Below are 20,725 nucleotides of genomic sequence, written 5' to 3'. Positions count from 1 at the left end.
AACTCACCAATTCGCCAGGATCTCCTCTTGGTCCTGGAGGTCCTGTTGGTCCAGCTGGGCCGGCAAGCCCCTGTGAAGGACACATTCAAACAAACATTAGCTTAGTTTTCAATTAAATTACCATCTTCTTCTTATTCTAACCCTGCAAATGCTAGACAATAATCCTGTTTTATTGGCTTAACTGTATTGGATGCACTACTTTTAGCTGCCACTTCACGTAGGGTTAATAGTATTGAAGTAAACCACCGAACAAAAATATCATCAAACATTGTCAAGTGTCATTTTGCAATGCAACATATTCTAGCAGTTTATTTTTGGGTTCCTTTAATCAAAACACAACAGTTGCATGGTTGTATTTTGCACCACATGTGGACAGTCACATTCTGCCACATCCTTAGCAACTACAGAGAAAATAGTCCCGGTTTCCTTTCCCTACTGTTCTCAGGTAGCGAATAAACTTACCTCTGGCCCCGGTAGACCTGGTGGTCCCTCCACTAGCATACCCTGGAAACAAGCACAAGAGAATGAAATGTACATTAGGAGAGTGTCGGCCTGTTCTCGTGCTCATAACTAATGCTTCCAGACTATTCACTAAGTGCCTCCAGCAGCTCACCGGTTCAATGATAGCTGGCTCTCCCTTCTGGCCTTTCTCCGCTCTGCGGCCAGCCTGAGGTGGAGAAACAGATAAATAGATGTGGAGTGTTAAAAAAATCAATTGACACGGGCAATTGAAGATGTGACCACGTACTTCATACATGAGATTGCTACAAGATTTACCTCTCCGTCCCACGTCTGTGCCCTTTCCCGCTCTGCAAAGTCAAAGCCATCCTCGTATATTTCATACTCCTCATACTCCGACTCTGTGTCGTTCTTGCCATTTTCATATTCGAGAATCTGTGAAGGAATGAAAACTCCTTCAATCACAGGTGTAGCCAACACGAAAAATAAGTGTTGTTGTGCTGAAGTGAAGACATGTCTCGTATTTGCATTTAACCTACCTCATAATCTGTAATGTTTGGTCCCAGTGTTACCGTGGAAACTGAGAGATCATCATACAGAAGATCATCTTCATACTCTTCCACCACTGGCCTCTTCACTGGTTTGCTCTCCTGTGAACCAGCACACAGGCTTAAATTAGTTAGGCAACGGCATAAAGGAAAAGGCACATTTTGCGATGTATGATACAAATGTTAGAAAAACTGGTTGATTTTATAGCAATGGGCTGGTTATCCAGAACACAAGTTGGCTGGTGTGCAGTTAATCGCATTGCTGGAGTGTGATTAGTTGATGGACTTCGCTGGATTAATGTGGAAACATGGCATAGACTGCAAGAGCCACAGATACAGCAAATAATAAACATGAGGCAGACGTACAGGAACATTCTTGGCTTGTAATTCTGCAAAGTCCAAAATTTATCTTTGAAAAAAATTTGTTCCAACAACAATTCCAAAGGTCAATAATTAGCCTGATGGAACTGTAAACCAAAAACCCTGTCTCTGCATCCACATACATACAGTAGTACCATGCATACCATGTTTTTCTGAAAACATGGTATGCATGCATTAGTTCACTTTCTACAGAAACACACACTCAGCCAGAAGGCATCAGGTAAAGATCATCATAATATCACATTTAGGAAGCATTCTCTGCTTTTTCTGGGGGGGCATGTGGAGGAGGTGATGATTAGCATGGTGCTGGTTAGTGCTGGTGCTGGAAAGTGACTGAAGTGGGAGGAAGTGCTCACTACTGTTAGGAGGTATTAGGGGAGTGTTGATTAGAACCGCAAATGGCGGGAGGGGTGAGGTAGGGGGGCGTCTACAGGCAAACATGTCTACCTCCTCAGTAACCACTGATTCAGGCAATGCACTGGGCACCACGGTGGGGGCCTCGTTTGCGAAGTCAGGTTCGTGTGTGGGCATCTCCATGAGGTTCTCGTCGAAGACATCGGCGGGAGTGGCAGTTTCTTGGGTGCTTTTAATTTCTGGCAACTCAGTGGGCTGAAAGGGTTCTTGAGATAGATACTCAGGCAGTGTTGTGGACACTTGGAGCAAGCCGTCCTCAAGACCCTCCTCCTGGTGTTTTTTCTTTCTGGATCCCTTCTTGCCCTTGCCTTTGCGTTTGCCTTTCGAGCCCTTGTCTCTCTTCTTTTTGTTCTTTTTGCCTTTCCTGTCCTTTTTGGAGACCTCCTTTGGTTCATCCGGCTCAGCACTTGGCATCAAGGCATCAGACCCAAGTCGGGACTTCTTTTATGAAAAAGGGGGGGGGGGGGGGGGGGGGGGGGGAACGCAGCATGAGGGCACAGGTGGAGGGTGGAGGGAAAAAAAACACTGATGTGAATGAAAATACAATATAGGAAACAGCCTGAAACAGGAATGTAAAGTGTTGCATACAAATCCTCTGACACCTACTGTGAATCCCACCAGTAAAAGCCTATACAAACATGAAATGAGAAGGAACAAACAAATGTTGGGGGTTAAGCAGAAGACTTATTTGTTTGTGTGGTCAGGGGTCACACTGTCTCTGATACTACTGAGGTGCTAATTCTTGCAAATACTTGTTCTGGCAAGTGAGCAAATATGGTTGTGTCAGCCTCCAGAGTGATGCCTATTGCATGTCAGTGGTAAGAATGGGCCCCTGACACTAAAGGCCCAATCTGAGAGGGGCATCAATGATGTGATTTAGATCCACTTGTAAACAAGGTCAGCGTGTAAGGGAGAATGATGGGAAGTAGGTCAGTGGGCTGACAGATGTTGACATGTTCTGGATTCGGAGCTCATAGCTCAGCTGTAGTTCTGTAAAAGCCAGCTGGATGATGGTCGAAATGGCCTCACACTACCCCATTAATGGACCCCGCCTGGAGCATTATCAATGTTACACACACACAAACACACACTCACATAAGTGTCCACACATACCGTACGAGTGTGTGCATGTGGAATACACGGGAAAATACATACAATCAGTATTCACTGTGTATTTCACACAGCCCATGGCCACACGTACACACTCTCGTCTCACTTCTTTTATATCTCTATCGGCCACACACCATCGAATAATTGCACAGTAATTCATATCAGTGATTGATTTCAATTTTCTTGCACACACCTTGGGGAGGGGAAGAATCAGTATATCATGTTTGAGTTATAGTCTCTTGGCTGTGTGTGTGTGTGTGTGTGTGTGTGTGTGTGTGTGTGTGTGTGTGTGTGTGTGTGTGTGTGTGTGTGTGTGTGTGTGTGTGTGTGTTCCACTGCTGGCTTCATTTGAAAGAATACATTCGTACTCAGACCTCTTCTTGGGTGGGCCTGATTGCTGCTCATAAATGCTGTGATCGACAGTCTCTGGGATACACAGCTCTATTGATATGTCTGCTTGTGCTTCTTGCACTGGATGGCTGTCAGGTATCGGCTTCTGTTATCCCAGTTTTGACCAGAGTGTGAGAAATGGATGTTCATCTTATGGCTTAAAACTTATTGTAAGAGTGAGAAGAGAGTTAATGACAATATCCAGGCATTTCTGGGCAAGTGATTCTTGGCAGTAAATGGAGATGATGTGCAGCTATGCTTCACCTGTCAAAAGAACAGCACAACATATTTTCTGGGTGGGTTTATCCAGCTGGCATTGCCTCCTGTTGGTGGCACTACTAACCTCCTGCAGGTCTAGGGCTTGGATGTTGTACGGCAAAGCAGAGTCACAGTCTGGTATGTAGTTTACACAGTAGTCGGCAGCGGCCTGAGCGTCCTCGTCAATCAGTAGTTGTTGAATAACTCCCTGAAATAAAGCAGAGAGCAGACTGAGAGGCAGACAGGTGTCATGTTATTAAGTCAGACGCACAGCAGAAGCAGAATGATCCCATTGGAGCAGTGACAGAAGCATTCAGTAGCTGCTACTGCACAATGAAGCCAGAGGAGGCAAGAAGATGAATGTGCATCAATACATAACAAGACCACAGACACTACGACAACCGCAAAACTGTCTGCACACCTCGACAAAAGGCAAAATGATCCCCTACAGTGGCATCATCAAACTGCCACTGCTGCTACCACCGCTATTGTTTCTGTGTTCCATAACTCAAAGAGGGGCCTGACTGCGTACACAAAACAGTCAAATAGCTCTTTCCCACCTCCTTGTCAGGACCTTTCACTTCCCATCCTGCCCTGCAGGCGTAGCCAGTGTGTATATACAAACACACACAGAGACTGCGCTGCTGGACCCTGCAGCTCTTGGCCCACAGCCTCTGTTGGTTTTAGTGGCCTCAACGTCCCTCTTATCTTCTGTTCACATTATATTATTACATAATGCTTGGTAGAGCTGAAAGGAATAGCTGATAAATTGACAGTTGATGTATTCCAAAGCTAATATGCTACAAAGCTTTACAAATGTTTTATTGTTGTTATATCTCTATACAAATATAAATTATAACTAGTTTACCACAATAATCATGGCCTAAACAACTTTTTATGAGCATTTGTCACATTTTTATTGATATTTTATCGGTTGAATGTTGAATACAAAATGTGAAATATGTCCAAGACATTAATTGATAGTGAGAACAACTGAGAGCTGCAGCGCTAATTCTCTCCGAGACACGAGTCAGGAGGTAATTCAATATCAACAAAATGCCGTCAGCCCCATGGCACCGTGTTTGACAAGGTTTAGATTCCATTAGCGATACAAATCTATGTAACTGACGGGCCACTGCAAACATATTGCCGGGTGAAATGTTGTCCAGGGACAGCTGGGCAGCGGTTTGTGATAAATGAAGTCAGATTAACTGCTTAATGTTGTGGTAATTATAGTCCCATTGTAATCTCTTTAATTTGAATTTAGCAGCCAGAGGTGAAATAAATCACAACATATCGCTTCTCCATTACCCGCCACCAGATTTATATCCTCTGATACAGCTCAATCATGTCACATGTCAACCCTAAGTCTGGATCACAGTATGCAGAACTGTAAACCTATAGAAACAGAATACTCTATTATGCTACATCAAACATGAAAGCAGTCATTATCCACTTATCTTTTTTTTTTTCTTCCTGTTGTGGCACAAAGCCAGTGTCAAGCAAAGGAAACGATTGCACTCTAAGGTGAGGGAGAACAGGGAGTTAATCCAATCTAATCCAATCTCAATTCAAGATCAAAAGCAACACTTGCACGGAGAAGTTTTCCTGTTTTTCTTGCCTGGCAGGGGCTCTCTGTCGAGTAAAGTGTTGCCCAAAGACCAATGTGTGCTTTGCCACTCTCCATTTAGGACGGGGCACAGACATCTGAAGAGGACGTGAGGATCCTGCATGAGCTCACATGCGGCTCACACACAGCGACCTCTGTGCTTTCGTACTGAAGCGTATATTGCATTCGCTCGATTAAAAAAAACATCTGCTCTTCTTTTTCTGAATTAATGAGATCGCTCTAAATCTTTGTCCTCTCTATCAGAACAATCTCTAAATCCTGAGGTGCCTGTACGAAGCAGACAAACTAATAATAATGTCATCTATCTAATAACTCCAGAAATCTGTCTGACTGAACATGTCTTCTACGTCCTCGGATAACAGGAACCAGTGTTTTCCCAGTAAAGAGCATGATTGGATAAAAATCCAACTGCACAAGTTTGCCATTCTATATTACAACACCAGTTCCACTCAAATGCTAGACTCTGTATCGGCATAGGTGTATCAAACTCCATCGACCTATTTAGACTTTGGATGCCCCACACAAACTTACCTAACTTTAACGTCTTTAACCGATGTTTCTGACAGCAATTAGCCGCAACATGGACGTCTACTTTCCTCTGAACCACAATGTGTTTCACAAATGTTTCTAACCGCGAGTAGCCAGAACTTAAGCAATACCACAAGCCAAAGAAGTTGCCCCGATCCAGACAGGCAAGTTTTAAACAGGCAACAACAACAAGTATCTCCCAATGTCTCAGACCCAAGACAAAATAAAACTGGATCAAGCTACGCAGGCGGGACACGTTTGATCTGATGCTCTCCCAGTTAGCCAAATGAGAGTTTCTCCTGAGATTCTGAGGTCATCGGTCATGTCCTGTGTGAGTCAGATATTCATGTGGGTGAAGGAGCAGCCGGATATTTCCAGCAAACAAACTTTACTGTACTGTACTTGAATGGCCCATTGACGCTCCCCATTTACCTAAAGTGCGACAGATTCTCACAACCAAAAACATATGACCGCCCCCAGATATAAATCATTACCAGGACTAAACATGACTTAAATAGACCAGGACTGATTTGATGTGTTTCTCTGCTTTGTGTGATAAAGCCATGGGGTTGCTACGCGTTACAATAAAGCAGCTCTTTAATGATATGCTTGACAAGTCATGGTTTCAACATGCCCCTAACATTGAGCCAAAAACATTTCTCATTTCCAGCACTAATTGAGACAGTATTTCCTAACAAATAAACGCTGGGCTGGATCGTATCGAAGCCGTCTGGGTGTTGCAGGCACACACGCGGCGCACCCGGCAGCCAAGTAGGAGCGCAACCAGACTTGTGGACAGTTTGATGTTTGCTTTACTGCGAATGCAAGCAGATTGTTGTGTTTGAACACCAAACTTCTGTATCCGTTTGCAATCTGTAGGCAATCTGGAAGCAATAAAGACATTAGTGGCTTGACCACAGTCCCCGTGCTCCCACGCCGAGCTCCCACGCTGGGAGAACTGGGCCGGAACACTGGCCTCCTCCCCAAGAAACCAGGGCCTGGGAACAGGGGCCCAGAGGTCAGCCTGCTCGTCCCCTGGTACCAACCTCACCCGATGCATACCAGACTGATGCTGATACATACACGTTGCTATGAATAGATACATGAACACATTGAAATTCATCGCATGTATCAAAGAGAAATCTAAAACAGAAGAATTAATTTGAGTCATTTGACATGATATGTCTCTATTCTAGTTTCATTTCAGCGCAAACCTTTCCACATGAAGTGCACGGACTGGACTAAAGGATGGATCTGATCAACAGAGAGTCTCAAGGGTCTTACTCATCACACTAAACGCTGTATCATCATCATCATCATAACTCTCCACATACGATGATGTATAAGGGCATGGGAGTGTGTTTGGAGTTTGGCCAAAGAATAAATGTTCTCCATTGCTTCTGAAGAGGGGAATTTATAGATCCCACAAGGAGACACATTTCTTAACTAAAGTGGGATATAAAGTAATCTGAAAACTGAAAAGCCTGTCAGTGTCTGACACACAACATGGGAGTGGCAACTGGGGGTCAAGTTAGGGCACAGGGAGGGTAAAATGAATGTGTGGGCTGGGTAGGGGGTTAGTTATTCACAAAATAGGTAGTAGGTGTTCACCTGTCAGAGCCAAGGACATCTGGCTTTCTACAGGGGAAAGTGAAAAGGGCTGTGGTTTCTGTCTATGCCAATAGGGCGTGTTAACAACCCTCCCTCTGCACTTTGTTCAACTTTAACTACAGCATGTTCCCTTCTTTCAGGCTGTGGAATATTCTTGGGACATTGAGGTGGAAAGGGTGCAGGGAAGGCTTCATTTCTCTGAACATGCCTTTACACCTTTATACCTGGATCTATATTCCATTCTCTCTGTTGCCTCAGTGCCGATCAGGCACAGAGCCCCGAGCACATAGCAGTGGAAGGGGCTCGAGCGGATTCAGAGTGGAGCCTCATTGGGAATGACAATGGAGCAGGGGTTGCATATTGTCATGGGAAGCCCAGAGAATGACTTTTGACAACAAAGGTTATGCACTGAAAAAAAAAAAACGAGGAATTGGCATCACTCCCAGAGTTTGGATGAAATCTTGGTCTCCTGTGTTTTCGCTGCATATTGATATGTGTGGCTACACAGACACCAAGGCTTTAAAGGGATCCAATGATAAAAATGTTTCAGGTAGAATGCAATTTGGAATGAGTAAAACTAGAATTGTATCTGTCCCCTGCAACTACTATCGATTTGAAAAAGCTCAATGTTCGCCGCAACAAGAAGCAAGTATTTCTCCTGCAGGAGCTTTGACCATCACAAGACGAGACAGGACCAAACATGTGTTTTCACCCCCAAATGCACAGATGGACATTCTGACTTGTATCAACACATCTACAGCCAACCGATCAAAATATTTTAAAGACAAAGAGAATGTGTCATTTCTCAGCTTTGCACATGAAAGGTGACAAGGCCGAGCATGTCCGGTCATGAACAACAAGCCCCCTCCTCCCCACTGCCTGTCAAACACCTATTTCCCTCTGCACCGCTTTATTCCTGCGGCATATTGATTGACAGACGACCCCCACTCACCTCATGGCCTCCTGAACTGTGCTTTAAATGTTTCGCTAAGTAGCTTTAAAGATATGGGAGGAAAATTCCACAGCGTCAAATACAATGCACAAAATACATCCCACCATTTGATTGACACAACTACTCTAGATTATAATCCATTTAACGTAAACAGGCAACTTGTATTTCCTGTGTGTTTTTAAGCACATTTCTCCAAAATGAGGCCTTATAATCTGTGTTTGGTGCATTTTTAGATTTGATAGGAATTTGAATCAAAGTGGATAGGAACACTCCTTAACAAGTGGTGCTGCATGAAGAGGTTTTCCAATCGGTCTGATCAAAAATACTCATCACTTCACTCAACCGGCTGTAGAAATGTTTAAGTCAGCAGCAGCACAGATAAGATCCACTTAATTTGGTTTAAGGCGAAGTCTCTATAGGGACTGAAAAATAATAAGAGGAGGAGGAAAAAGTCACACAAATTAAAACAAGGTCAGTAAGACGTCCCCCTATAAAGATCCCGGTCAGGGCTTTGGTCCACCGTTTGCATTTGATGTGGTTAGTTTTGGTTTCATGTTGTAATTTACGGAGACTTTTGTAAGACATACATACGTCCTGTCGTCCTCACCTACATGAGCTGCATCTACCCACACTTGAGACAGGAGACGGGCGAGCAGTTTGATTAATGTAATCACTTCAAAATCACATTTTTGAATAAAGTGCCTCGAGAAATAGTAGTAGTTTTCGGTTTGAATGGAGAAATTGAATCAACTGATTACTACCAGCAGGACGAACGTCCCCATCATTCAAACATTACATCATCAGAAGCGAAGTATACAGGCAATCCAGCAAGCCCCTCCCTCTTCTTTTTGTTCCAATGTTTAATGCTGCCTTAAACTTCTGCATCAGTCCAAAAGTCCGAACCATCCAGAAAAGTGTTTTCACAAAAAAAAGCATGGTTCATTTGTTCCGCACCAAGACCATCTCTTCTGGTTGGTCTACATTTTGGCCCTTTGGTATGGACCATCGACCAAGGCACCTTTCACACAGAAGGTCTGAACCAAACAAGGCAGGTGTGAAAGAACCCTCAAATGATTCTGCATTACCCCAGGGAAAGTCTAGTTTACTCAATACAGACATGCACAAAAAACAAATGTTGATGAGATCCAGCCACATATGACCACAGAACATGATTAATTAATTGTTATTCTTATCAACAGTCAACTGGACCTGCTGAAATTTAAATGAAACACAATGAAGAATATCCGACAGGAGACACTTGATTCTGTGTTTTCAGGTTATCCTGCACATAGATAATGTCGTACCTCGAATACGCCTTCGTCCAGCAGCCGTGTTCCGAATACAGTGACGCCCTCTGTGCTGACGACAGCATTGTCCCCTCGCTGCAGATCCAGGGTCTCCACCTTCTGGCAGTCCAAGTAGAGGGTCACAGACTTGCCCTGCACGCTGTAGGCTATCCTGTGCCATCTGAGTGGGAAAGACAGAGCAGTGACGTGCAGTTAAGAAAACATAGTTGTGTCTGAATATAAGTCTGCTGCAGGGTGTTGTTTCGATCTCTGGTATCCTCCTGTCTACATGCTGAAATGTCCTTGGGCAAAATCAGACCCCCAAATTCCCCCCGAAGGTTTGTATCATCAGTGTGTGTGTGTGTGTGTGTGTGTGTGTGTGTGTGTGTGTGTGTGTTAATGGGATGTAGTTTTAAAGCCCAATAAGACTTGACACATGTTATATCAGTTACCATTTACCAGCAGAGTCAGTAATGCAAAGAAAGAGCTGTTTCATGCTCCTTGCAAGTGCAGCAAACCAGGAGAGGCTTTTAGTCCAAGACTGTGAAGGACTGATTTCCATAACTCCCCTGATCAGGTCAAATCATTGCAGCAAGCACTTCCCAACCATCTTGCTCCCTTTAAGGTCACTAAAGTTCAAGCACACGCTGTGAGCCGTACGAATCAGACTGCAGAAGGGAGGCCTGCCTTAATATTTCAAGACACGGGAAAGTTATAAATGCACAGAGCAGCAGAATCTGATCTATTGAACTCACACATCAGATCCAGTGTGTTGTCGAAAATCTGCCGAAGGGCAGATGTTGGATTAATACTGGGTTTAATGTAGATAGAGGCCCTCAAACTATACCCACTTTCCATCGGCGAGGTTGATCTTCTTGAAGATGGGGTACATCTGTGGCGGGGGCTGCCCACGTTGGTCCTCATAAAGGAAGACGGGCGAACGGCCCACCTCGAGCCCCAGCTGCTGCACCCCCTGGTCATCATACACCGAGAGCAGGAAGAACTGGGAGCCCTTTTTAGCTCGCACCGTGGCCATCAAGGAGAAGGCCTCAGGGAATTGGGAATCTGGAAGGAAAGTGGAGGAGGAAGGGGGAGGTGTTGTTAAGTCAGACAAGAGAGAGCGCAGCAGGGGGGCTGACATTTATTTATAACATGCAGGCACACCCACTGCCAGTAAGACCGGAGCTAAGATGATAATGATGAGAAATATTTGGCCATGAAGGCAGCGAGCAGCCACGAGGATGAGCAGAGGGAGTTCAAAGTCAGATTTCGAAAGGTTTTACTGAGCGAAGAATTCCTCACAAGTGACACATTTTTATCTTTTGTGGGGGGGGGGGATTCTCATTGCTGGTTTGGACTGGGGGTTATGTTGTATGTGGTCTAGCCGGGGAAAAGAAAATGTCTACTACCAGGGTAGAGCTGTTTGGTGGGAGCGCTGAGCTGGATCTTTTTTTCTATCTTGTAGGCCAGGTCCGTCTCCTCCACGCCCCTCCTGCTGGTGCACAGACCGGCCTCCAGCGACACCCCCTCCATGTTCTCTGACAGCTCCAGCACTCGCAGAACATCGATGGGATCAGCTGGGAATGGAAACAAAAAAACAAAGAGGGAAAGAATTAACCATCTGCACATGGATAGAGAGCAGATCAGAGAAATGTGGGGTTTCTACTTTTGTGCTCACAGAATAACCTTTATCGAATAAGATGATATCCTGTTTTCTGTTTGTTCATTTCGCTTGCGTTGTATGAAAAACTGTTTTTAAAAAATGACAGCATGGAGATTGTGGCAGATGGCCGCGGCACACTTTTAGTCATGTCAGACTCGCAGTAAAATTCTGCCGGTGTGACAGCACTTGTTTGTCTGGCTCGGTTAAGTGCTGGTTGTTACCGAGCTGAAGAGCAGGGTTTAGCGCGGCTCAAAGCGTGCTCTTAAAGCGAGGGAGGCTTCCTGCTTCCTCGGGGTCGGAAGAGACAAGCTCCTCTGAGATGTGGCGGCAGGTGGCCAGACTTCTGTGGGTGTTATTAGAGGACAGGGGTGGTGCAGGGCCCAACCCATAATCCAGCAGCAGCACACCTGACAGCTGACACCTGCACACTGCTCACCCTGCGCCAGGGATCGGCAGCATGTCTGCATTGCATGTATCACGGTTTAATTACTTCACGGGCAAAAATATGCACATTCGCACTGCAAAAAACGAGTCCAACAAATTTGTAGTGATCTTTCACAGCTGAGGGTCTGGTCGTCGTATTTGTTCCCCATGCAGCTCACTTTGTTTCAGCTTTTTTCTAAATGTGCATGTAAACATCTGCAAACAAGACAAAATAATTGCTGCAGCGCTGTCAGGATATTTGACAGTATTCTCGTTAAAACTCAAGTGGACTTTTTTTATGTAAACAGGGAAACCCAAATTGTGTTTTCGTTGTAGAAATACATTGTCAGAGTCAATTTATGCTCATTTGCAATGAGCACAGCAATTGTTATTGTTAGATGTGACGCTTCTTCCAGTGGTGGGTCTCTCTCATTACCCCGGGCTTTATTTGCAGTCTGCTGGTCATGTTATTAGATGTTCTGTTGATAAAGCACTGCCATGAGCATTGGGCAAGATCGGAGCTTTGTGTGCAGCTGGTCTCCCACCAGCTGCTAAAGAGAGCCTGTTTGGAGCAACTCAGCACTTGGCATTCCAGGCATCTGAAATGAGGATCCTAAACGCAAATTACTGTAGCTCTCGCGGCTCATATAGACCTCGCCTTTTATTCTCCTCGTTAATTAAACATGTGGAGGCAGTTTACCGTCGCCCGCATGTTGACGGCAAACACCATGTTACATTTTATGGCATTATTCACTTGCATGGCAGAGGCCGTTTGTTTCCGAGCAGCTTTGGAGAGCTTGCCCTCTCAGTAACCGAGCATGGCAATGGGGCTGTAAATAGGTTAATCTGTGAATTACAGTCAGGCTCCAACAATGGAAAACATTAGGTGCAGATCTAAAGGTATTTAAGACCCCAGGGCTTGAATTTTGAATTTATAGAGAGCCATAAACAAACAGTGTCAGTTGAATAATTCCAACAGCTTCCAACAACTGAAACCTCCGACTGTGCGCAAATGGCACCAATAAATGTTCACCCACACACGTTCATTTAAGATAGCTATAATTATAACTTTCAAATCTGCCATCATGACCGTGAACTAAAAACTAAATAGGAAAGGATAAGGAATCTCTATTGACTTTAACAGTCCACTGACCCACACTTAGAATAAGAATAAAGACTCTAACATTGTTTTCGATTACACAGATTGTAAGTAGGGCTGTAACAGATGTCTCTTGCTGTGTATTTTGTTCTACTATTTATTTCATTGGGCTGCAAATCACTCTTTTTCGTCATTTGGTTGGCACTGTTCCACATGGCACAGCTGCAGGCGGGAAACAAACAGGGAGGAGAGGGAACGTGACACAGGAGAAGGGCTCAGACCAGCCTAGACAAAACAAGTAGTTCATACCTAGAGGAGGGGCTGCTTCTGTCTCATGGACGTGGTTTAAGTCTGACAAAGACAGAACTGTACTTCGCACATTGCACAGTTTATTTACACAGTTGAGAAAAAGTGTGACTAATCATATGCATCATTATCTGAATGTAAAATGTTATAATATAGCACAGCCCTGTTTGTACCTTGTATCTGTACAGGAATGATTCATTCTCAATGTAACATAGATTAATGACCCCGTTTCACAAGTATGTTATTTTAAAGAGTCTCTTTTCGTTCCTTTGTCTGAGGGGGCCGATGAATGAAAAATAATTTGACAGTGCTGGTGCAGTTGGTCAATAATGGGGAGTGGGTTGCAACAAACACACCTTCATGACATTTACTGAAGTTGAGAGCTGCATCCTTGAATGCCCCCGTCAGGCTCCCGCTTCAAAAGCAAAATAAACAAAGACACGTCGGGCCTGTCTTTTGAGAGTTCACTTTGCATTTCACATCATGTCTGGGTCCTAATCCTTAAATTTTGTATTTAATTGAATTGGCGGGAGCGTCTCGGTCTTTATCTGATCCCATGTGAGCTCTTTGTGGCTTTGTTGTGGCCTCGTTTCGATTCCCAACTGATATCACGCAAACTCAATTTCCTTTGAGATAGATTTTTTTTTAGTCAAAGATCAAATCCACTGAACTCTCTCCATCTCTCCATCTCTCTCTCTCTCTCTCTCTCTCTCTCTCTCTCTCTCTCTCTCTCTCTCTCTCTCTCTCTACTGTATCTACCTTGTTCTTGCTCTATCCCTCACTCACTCATGCACAATGAGGAAGGCAGGTCACAGCGCAGTAATAATTTTTCTAAATTGAAGCAACATAGGTCTAATTACACAGGATTCTTGGGTTTCCAGAGCAGCACCTGACAAAATTGCCCTTAAAAAAAAAACACACAATTAACTGTTCAACTTCATTGTTTAATTTCAAGTAATCCAGAGATCCACATAAAGTCAATTTCTGCCTGAGCCACCACTTGTTTTAAAGATAATTCTGAACATATTGCAGCCTTGTCCTCGCAGGGGACTTTTGACCTCTGACACTTTCAAGACAACAGAAATCAGAGTCAAAATGTTCAACAATGGCCCCGGGAGAAATCCAAGACAAGCAGCAGAAGATTCTCCCAAAAAAGAAACAGCTTTACACCATAATCTGCCAGTTAAACGTGCAGGGAAATAACAGGAACCCCACGCCCAAGTGTGTAAAATAAACTGTTTAGGGATATGTTTGGCAAGTCGATTCACAGAAATCTGGGAAAAACCTGTGTTGGACCTAAAAAAGGTTTGCAACCCTCATAGCTGCTGCAGCATAAGAAACTACTTGGAGACAAGAATGACCCAAATAAAATGCAAACAACCTTCTGTGGAATATCCCCTTTAGGACCAAACACCCCCGTTTCTAGCGTCAAGAGGAAAACCCCAGGCTAGTGGCAGGTGGCCATGTGCAGTCTGGATCAATGCAGCATTCAATAAAAGAAAGTTATCTATTCCCTGCTTTGGATTCATTTATCTCACCTTGAGTTGTGCCAGTTCTTGCAGTTTCTTTACCTAACCTGCAGCACTGGCTGTTTGAGCAGGCTTTGCTTGCATTTCATTAGGCTCCGTGGTGTCCTCGCCTCACCTCTAAATTATGTTACAGCTGAGGAAACTTTGGAAAGACAAGATGAGTTCGGGTAGTGATAGAACAAAGCTTGCAATCTAGTGGTAACTCAGCTGGACAGTGCACAATGCAACATGTTGGAAGTAGCATCGTACAATCTCCAAGGACTGTTTTCCCGATCGTCGCCAAAAGGTCAGAGTGGAGCAATTTTACAGACATCCGGCAATTTTTTGGAGGACATTCACACTGTACAGCATTTGATCACTGTGCAGATACATAATAACACACAAAACACATGCACATTCTCAATAGATGACATTTCTTAAATGTTCGTTCTCGTGTTCGTGTGCTCTTCCCTGTGAGACAGCCACATCTGCCCAGCAACAATGTTGTAGTGTCCACAGTTTCCCTGACAATGGAGAGCAGAGCTCACCGCCGCACAGATCTCGCTCTGTACCCTGGAAATGCCACCACACAGTCTGCATCTGTGGATGTTCCCTGGCTGTGTGACACTTGACACAGTCTCTCCGTGCCCTGCGGTTATACAGCTCAGCACCACCTCAGTCATACATGGACATAATGTCTTCTTTCCAAACCAAATGTCTGTGAAGAAATTGTGAATGACTCACACCACCTACACTCCCAGCTCAGCCTGAAAGTACCCCTCGCACGCACATACACACACGCACACACTGACACACACACAATACTACACACTAAAACTATTGGGCCTGGGAACTGGGGAATTTTAACAAAAAATGAGGCCAACATGAATCTGGGCAATGCGAATTTCCCATGATATCTGAGACAACGCCTGAGATAAGTGCAAGAAAAGAACTGATGTTTAAACTTTGAATTTCTGTTTGGACATATGCATTCATCTTATAATCTAGAAATGTATGGATGTTTATTTTTGCTCTTAAAACATTTTGTTTTGTGAAATCCCACTCTCCATAAAAACTGCTATGAGCGCATTTCTTCAGGCAAGATTTAAATTGTGACGAGCCGGAGAACAGATGGTGATTAACTATTAAAATTGGAAATGAAAATCGGCGACAGATCCAGCAGAAGTGATCGAATGAATCCCGACACTTTTTCTCCCGGGCTCCTCGAAGAATAGCCTTAATCTAATTAGCAGTGGGTGTGACCTTTAGTCTGGGTCACCGCTGTGTGTGGATGGAAACACTACGAGGCGAGGAGAGATAATACACCCTCTGAAGAGATGAGGATTTGCCAACACCGTTTATATGTAGCCCCATTGTATAACCTGCAGAGGTTGGGGGGGGGGGGGGGGACGCCACTTTGGACCTGGGCCCTTGTCATAATTTCTCTCTATTATCACTTGTGAACAAAGGTTATTAAACCAAACAAATAAACAAAAACAAAAAAACCTAGATCTATTGCATCATTGAGACTGAGGTATTTGTGGGGCTGGGAGAATGCGAACCAGGAGGCAGCGATGTTTATCGCTCTGACTCTGCTTTGTGGTGAAGTCTGCTTCCACTCAGCGTTGAGGGGCAAGTCAAGTCAGCGGTTGTGCAGATGATTGCTGGGATTGTTTGATAACCTATTCTGAGTGGTTATCTGAGTGGTTATGGTTTATAAAGTCATCAATATTGTTAGGACACAGCGACGATGAAAGCAACCAATACTCCCACAGATAAGTATTGTAACCGTTAAGCATGTAGCCTGCAATACCAAATGATTCATATTTATATGATCGTGCTCTCAGGCCTGTTTGGCACGAGAAGATACAAGACAACCAATGACGATATAGACAAAATTATTTTTGAAAAAAAGGGCAGTACAGTTTCTATACTGAACTGCACAGAGAGGGCGGAGGAGGGGGTTGGACCTGACCTGACCCCCGAACAGGAAATATTCAAGATGCAAACAACACAGCGGAAACCATCCTGTACGAGCATTTATAGCACTGTCATTGGATCTGAACAAGTAACGTGGTGGAACAAAGCACAGCACATGTGCTGGCCATGTTTTCCCTCTTCTTATTAGTACAACATGCATGCTCTATAAATAAGATTGAGAATAACATACAGACGCACCGAGCAGTTGACACAATGTGCAAGCACTTGGCGACAGTGGAGGGAGGAAAAAATAAATCCCTGTTTCTGGTGGAATGTGGTTACACGTTTCCTTCCAATTCACATCAGCACCACATTCTTCAATTCTTCTGTGCTCATGTTTGTTCACAGCAGGTCGGACGGACAGGCCAAAAAGCTGCTCGGCCCATGGAGAAAACACCTGGCCCTCAAGGCCTCTAAACTGGGCAGGCGCTACGCACACAAACACACACATTTTCTACTTCTATTCTTACGAGGACGTGCAGAAAACCTGCTTCCTAACCGTAATCTCCACATGCATGCCTAACAGTGGCCATTAACCTTGCCTGACCCAATTTTCTAATCACTAAACTCCCCTTGAAGAGGTGGAGGAGGTTGTACAATGTCCCCGACGCTGGGGGATATTGTCTCATGTCTTCATCCTTCTGAGGGTACCAGCTCCACGTACACATGTAGCACGCCACCACAGCATACACAAACACAGGTGCACGGATGCAGTTCTCTTAAGCACATGCGCGTTTTCCCCCTCAGGCATGCAGGATTACACAAATAGAACAATGCCAGCGTCCACATGACCGATCCCATTCACGTTTCGACCCCAAGCCACCACTTACTCTCTCAGATATCATAACATTAAAGCAGCTAATACGGAATATTAACACAAGAGCTGCCAAAATCAAACACTACATATCACACACAAGCGCCAATGCGAAAGCAAAGTCATACACGCAGGTAGATATTCGTGGGCTTCGTTCCTCTCTCACGCCGGTTCAGTGAAGTAGAAATACGAGCGGGGTCACGAAGGGCGAGCCAAAATTGCTTTGCTATGGGAACGCAAGCTAATGTGACCTCCACTGAGGTGTGAATGAGATGGATGAGAGTGATAAAACTTAAGTGAGGCTCATAAACTGGGATAAAGAGGCATATGACATATAGGAGGACACTGCAAAGAAGCCAGCCCCTCTGATGTCGGCTCATTGCCATTCTACAGGAGGCATCTCCAGCTCGTCCCACAGAAGGCTGCTTGGAGCATCCAGTGATCAGAAGCGCGGAGCCATAGAAGCCCGAGGGCAAGGGAGTGAGCGAGTTTCTGGATGCCAGATGTGTGCTGAATACTATAGATTGCTGTTAAGGCCCCATGAAGTGTTTAAGCATAATTTTTACATATTAAAGACTTTGGGGAATTCCAAACAGTTTGCCTCATCAAAACGTCTGACAAGCGGTTTGATGTGACACTTGCAGCATCAGCAACCCGGGGACAGACTCGAGCATCTCGGGCTCGTCTGATGTTTAACGTTTCCATCAGAAAAAAACACAAACTCACAGAACAGAGGAAGCCACTGGAGCTGTAACGGGCATTAAAACTCCATTCTATTTCCCCTGCTCAATTCAGCTGCCTTTTTCATTTGCCACTAATTTGTTGCAGGATCAAAAGCGAGCAAGGCGTGCCTTCCTCCTTGGGGAGTCTGGTGCAGGATTGGCAAGGAAGCTGGATCAAACGGGACGCAGTCAGGGGGCTATATGCACGATTTCTCCTCTGTCATAGAACCAGTGAAGGATTAAGGCACAAGCAGGAGGAGGGAGATGATCTCAATGAAGAGATAAGGCATTTAATGTAAAAACAAACACTCCTTATTCCCAGACTTTGAATTGAACAGAAGAAAAGCAAAGAAGGAAAAGAAAAGCGAACACAAATGTGTTGAGGCAAAAGAACAGAGGATTCTAAATGAATCTAACTGTGGACGTGTGCAAGAATGTCTCACTTCCTGTCAGCAAACATGACTACAAAGTGCTCTCACATCTCTCTCTAACACACACAGAAAGCATATGGGAAAACATTCTTTCACTGTAATACACACACACACACGCACATGCACAAAATAGTCAGACTTTGAGTCCCAAACACATTATCAGCCACATGCACACGTCTGCCATATCACCACCACCACATGTCCCATGCAATTTTAAATCATCCCAGCCCCTCACTTCACAGGCCGTCATTAGAGAGCACTGGACACCACAGCCGCCGTCTGCGCCACTTGAATATATGTGTGTCAGTTGGCTCACTTCCTCCTGCCTGACGGTTTTCAACAACTCCTGCCAGTCGTGAAGTGGGTGCACGTGGGTGTAGTTGCGAATGAAAATGGGACATCTTAACCACTCCTGGTGACCGCAGGCTAAAACTCCTGCCGGCAAGACATGCGGCTCCATCAGGGAGACTCTAAACTACCGCACCTGCAGGGAAATAGTCTGCGGCCAGTGGGAGATACTCATGACATGGCCACAGGGCATGGATGCCTGAGTGGGCGACAGATAGCATGTGATGCCAAATGACATGCAGTATATTCACAAGCTGAGTATTGAGGGAACATCTGAACTTTCTGAATAAGCCTGGAAGTGCAGCAAATGTGGACACATGCAGGACACTGGGACTGATAGTTGAGAACAGATAATTGAAAAATGTGTCACTTCTGTCCCAAACGCACACTAACACTGGGTCACATAAGTTACAACAGCCTAAAGTATGACCCGGAGCCTGGAGCAACAAAGCATGTGAAATATTTCCGTGTGCCAGAATAATCATAACTAAGCACCTTCACTTAAGACCTGTGTGTGCAGAGGGCACATTAAACAGATCCATGACAGGAATTTTAATCTACTCAGTTCCCTCAGTGGTTGGCCGCTCACCTCTTTCTCAAGCCAACGCTAAACCTTTTCACAGTAAACCGACGCCGGTCACAAGCAAACTCGAACATGACATCATACATCTCCTGAGGTGGCCGCGAGTCTCCCTGCACACCTGACCCCTGCACAGAGGCGTCCACTTCCAACCACTGCACATGTTTTATTCCAATTCAAATCAATCCAAAAAAAATGTGCCCTCTGTGCAATTACAACAAATAACCAATATGCATGCATGTTTGAGGAAATTTGCTGATACATGAGTGCAAATCGTCTGCAAACCTTTGACACTTTTTGGACAACTTCTAAAAGACAGTTTGAGCCCGAGGTGGCAGGTTTCAGCCGCAGCCCGAAGCGACTCTGTGGGGCCAGTTCAGGCTCCAGCAGCATCACCCCCACATCCACATTGTGATCCCTCCACACACACGCACGCACGCACGCACGCAGGCAGGCACACACCCCGATCCACAGTGAAGCATGAAAGACAGAGTATAGATTTTTTTGTTCTAATAACTTCATATGCTCGGGGGGGGCCAAGTGATTCAGAGCGTCTGAACAAACTTTATAAACCTCAGGGAAAGAGTGTTACAGAATTCACTGCAGGGACTTAATGTAACATAATTAAAGTTATTTCACTACAGTTTTTCAGCGGGATACTTTACCAGCTTGTGTCGTTGTGACATGGAGCAGGATGAAAACAAACAGCGATATTCTCCTGCGCGCCCTGGTCCTTATTAAATGTTCCATCCTTGCACGCGCAGACCCCCTCTGCTCTGCCTCCGCAAACACAAAGTTCGACACTGCACAAGTTCTATCTGCGGGAACTACGCAGCCATATGCGCAGAGGGAAACAATGGAGTGAAGCCAGTCTGTAGTCCCACTTGCTTGGTTGTTGGAGAAGTTTTTTGTTGTTGTGGTGGCTCCTCTCAGTATCGCTCTGTCCCCTCTCATTCAATTTCTCCCTCTCACCATCACTCCCTCCCTCTGCTCTCCACCTCCTCCGCCTCTCCCCTCCCATATGACGGCGTCCCGGGACGCATGGATGAGCGCGCAGAAGTCTCCGTCATAAATCAAACTTTATTACGCGCGTTAATTTGTTAGGTCTCCCTGCGTGGGCACGGTCATTACGCGCTGAAGTGGTGCGCGCACAGGGCGCACTGTTACCTGTTTGTCACTCTCCTGGTTTCTGCAGATGGAGCCAGTGGAGGCGACTTTATTATCTACAGAGTAACACAGTGGTTCAGTTCAGTTCAATTTGTTTACTGCACAATCATAACATTC

General features: G+C 44.9%; 1 protein-coding gene across 2 annotated transcripts in view; it reads right to left on the bottom strand.

Annotated features, from left to right (window-relative positions):
• The window catches only part of col5a3a (collagen, type V, alpha 3a), a 47,868-nt gene extending 27,469 nt beyond the window's left edge, over nt 1-20,399 (bottom strand). The window contains exons 1-11 of one of the 2 annotated variants that reach the window (XM_034593280.1): nt 20,107-20,399; nt 10,977-11,144; nt 10,419-10,632; nt 9,586-9,748; nt 3,646-3,768; nt 1,836-2,243; nt 999-1,109; nt 778-894; nt 614-667; nt 463-504; nt 8-70 (exon numbers count right to left, since the gene is read on the bottom strand). In XM_034593280.1, coding sequence (XP_034449171.1) covers nt 8-70; nt 463-504; nt 614-667; nt 778-894; nt 999-1,109; nt 1,836-2,243; nt 3,646-3,768; nt 9,586-9,748; nt 10,419-10,632; nt 10,977-11,144; nt 20,107-20,395 — 1,752 coding nt within the window. In that variant the 5' untranslated portion in view covers nt 20,396-20,399. The remainder of the gene's footprint in view (nt 1-7; nt 71-462; nt 505-613; nt 668-777; nt 895-998; nt 1,110-1,835; nt 2,244-3,645; nt 3,769-9,585; nt 9,749-10,418; nt 10,633-10,976; nt 11,145-20,106) is intronic. The other variant, XM_034593281.1, reaches the window with a different exon arrangement.
• Between the last annotated feature and the right edge of the window lie 326 nt (nt 20,400-20,725).

The sequence above is a fragment of the Hippoglossus hippoglossus genome, chromosome 8 (assembly GCF_009819705.1).
Source record: "Hippoglossus hippoglossus isolate fHipHip1 chromosome 8, fHipHip1.pri, whole genome shotgun sequence".
NCBI classification, from domain to species: domain Eukaryota; kingdom Metazoa; phylum Chordata; class Actinopteri; order Pleuronectiformes; family Pleuronectidae; genus Hippoglossus; species Hippoglossus hippoglossus.
This window is presented reverse-complemented; position numbering and strand designations above follow the sequence as displayed.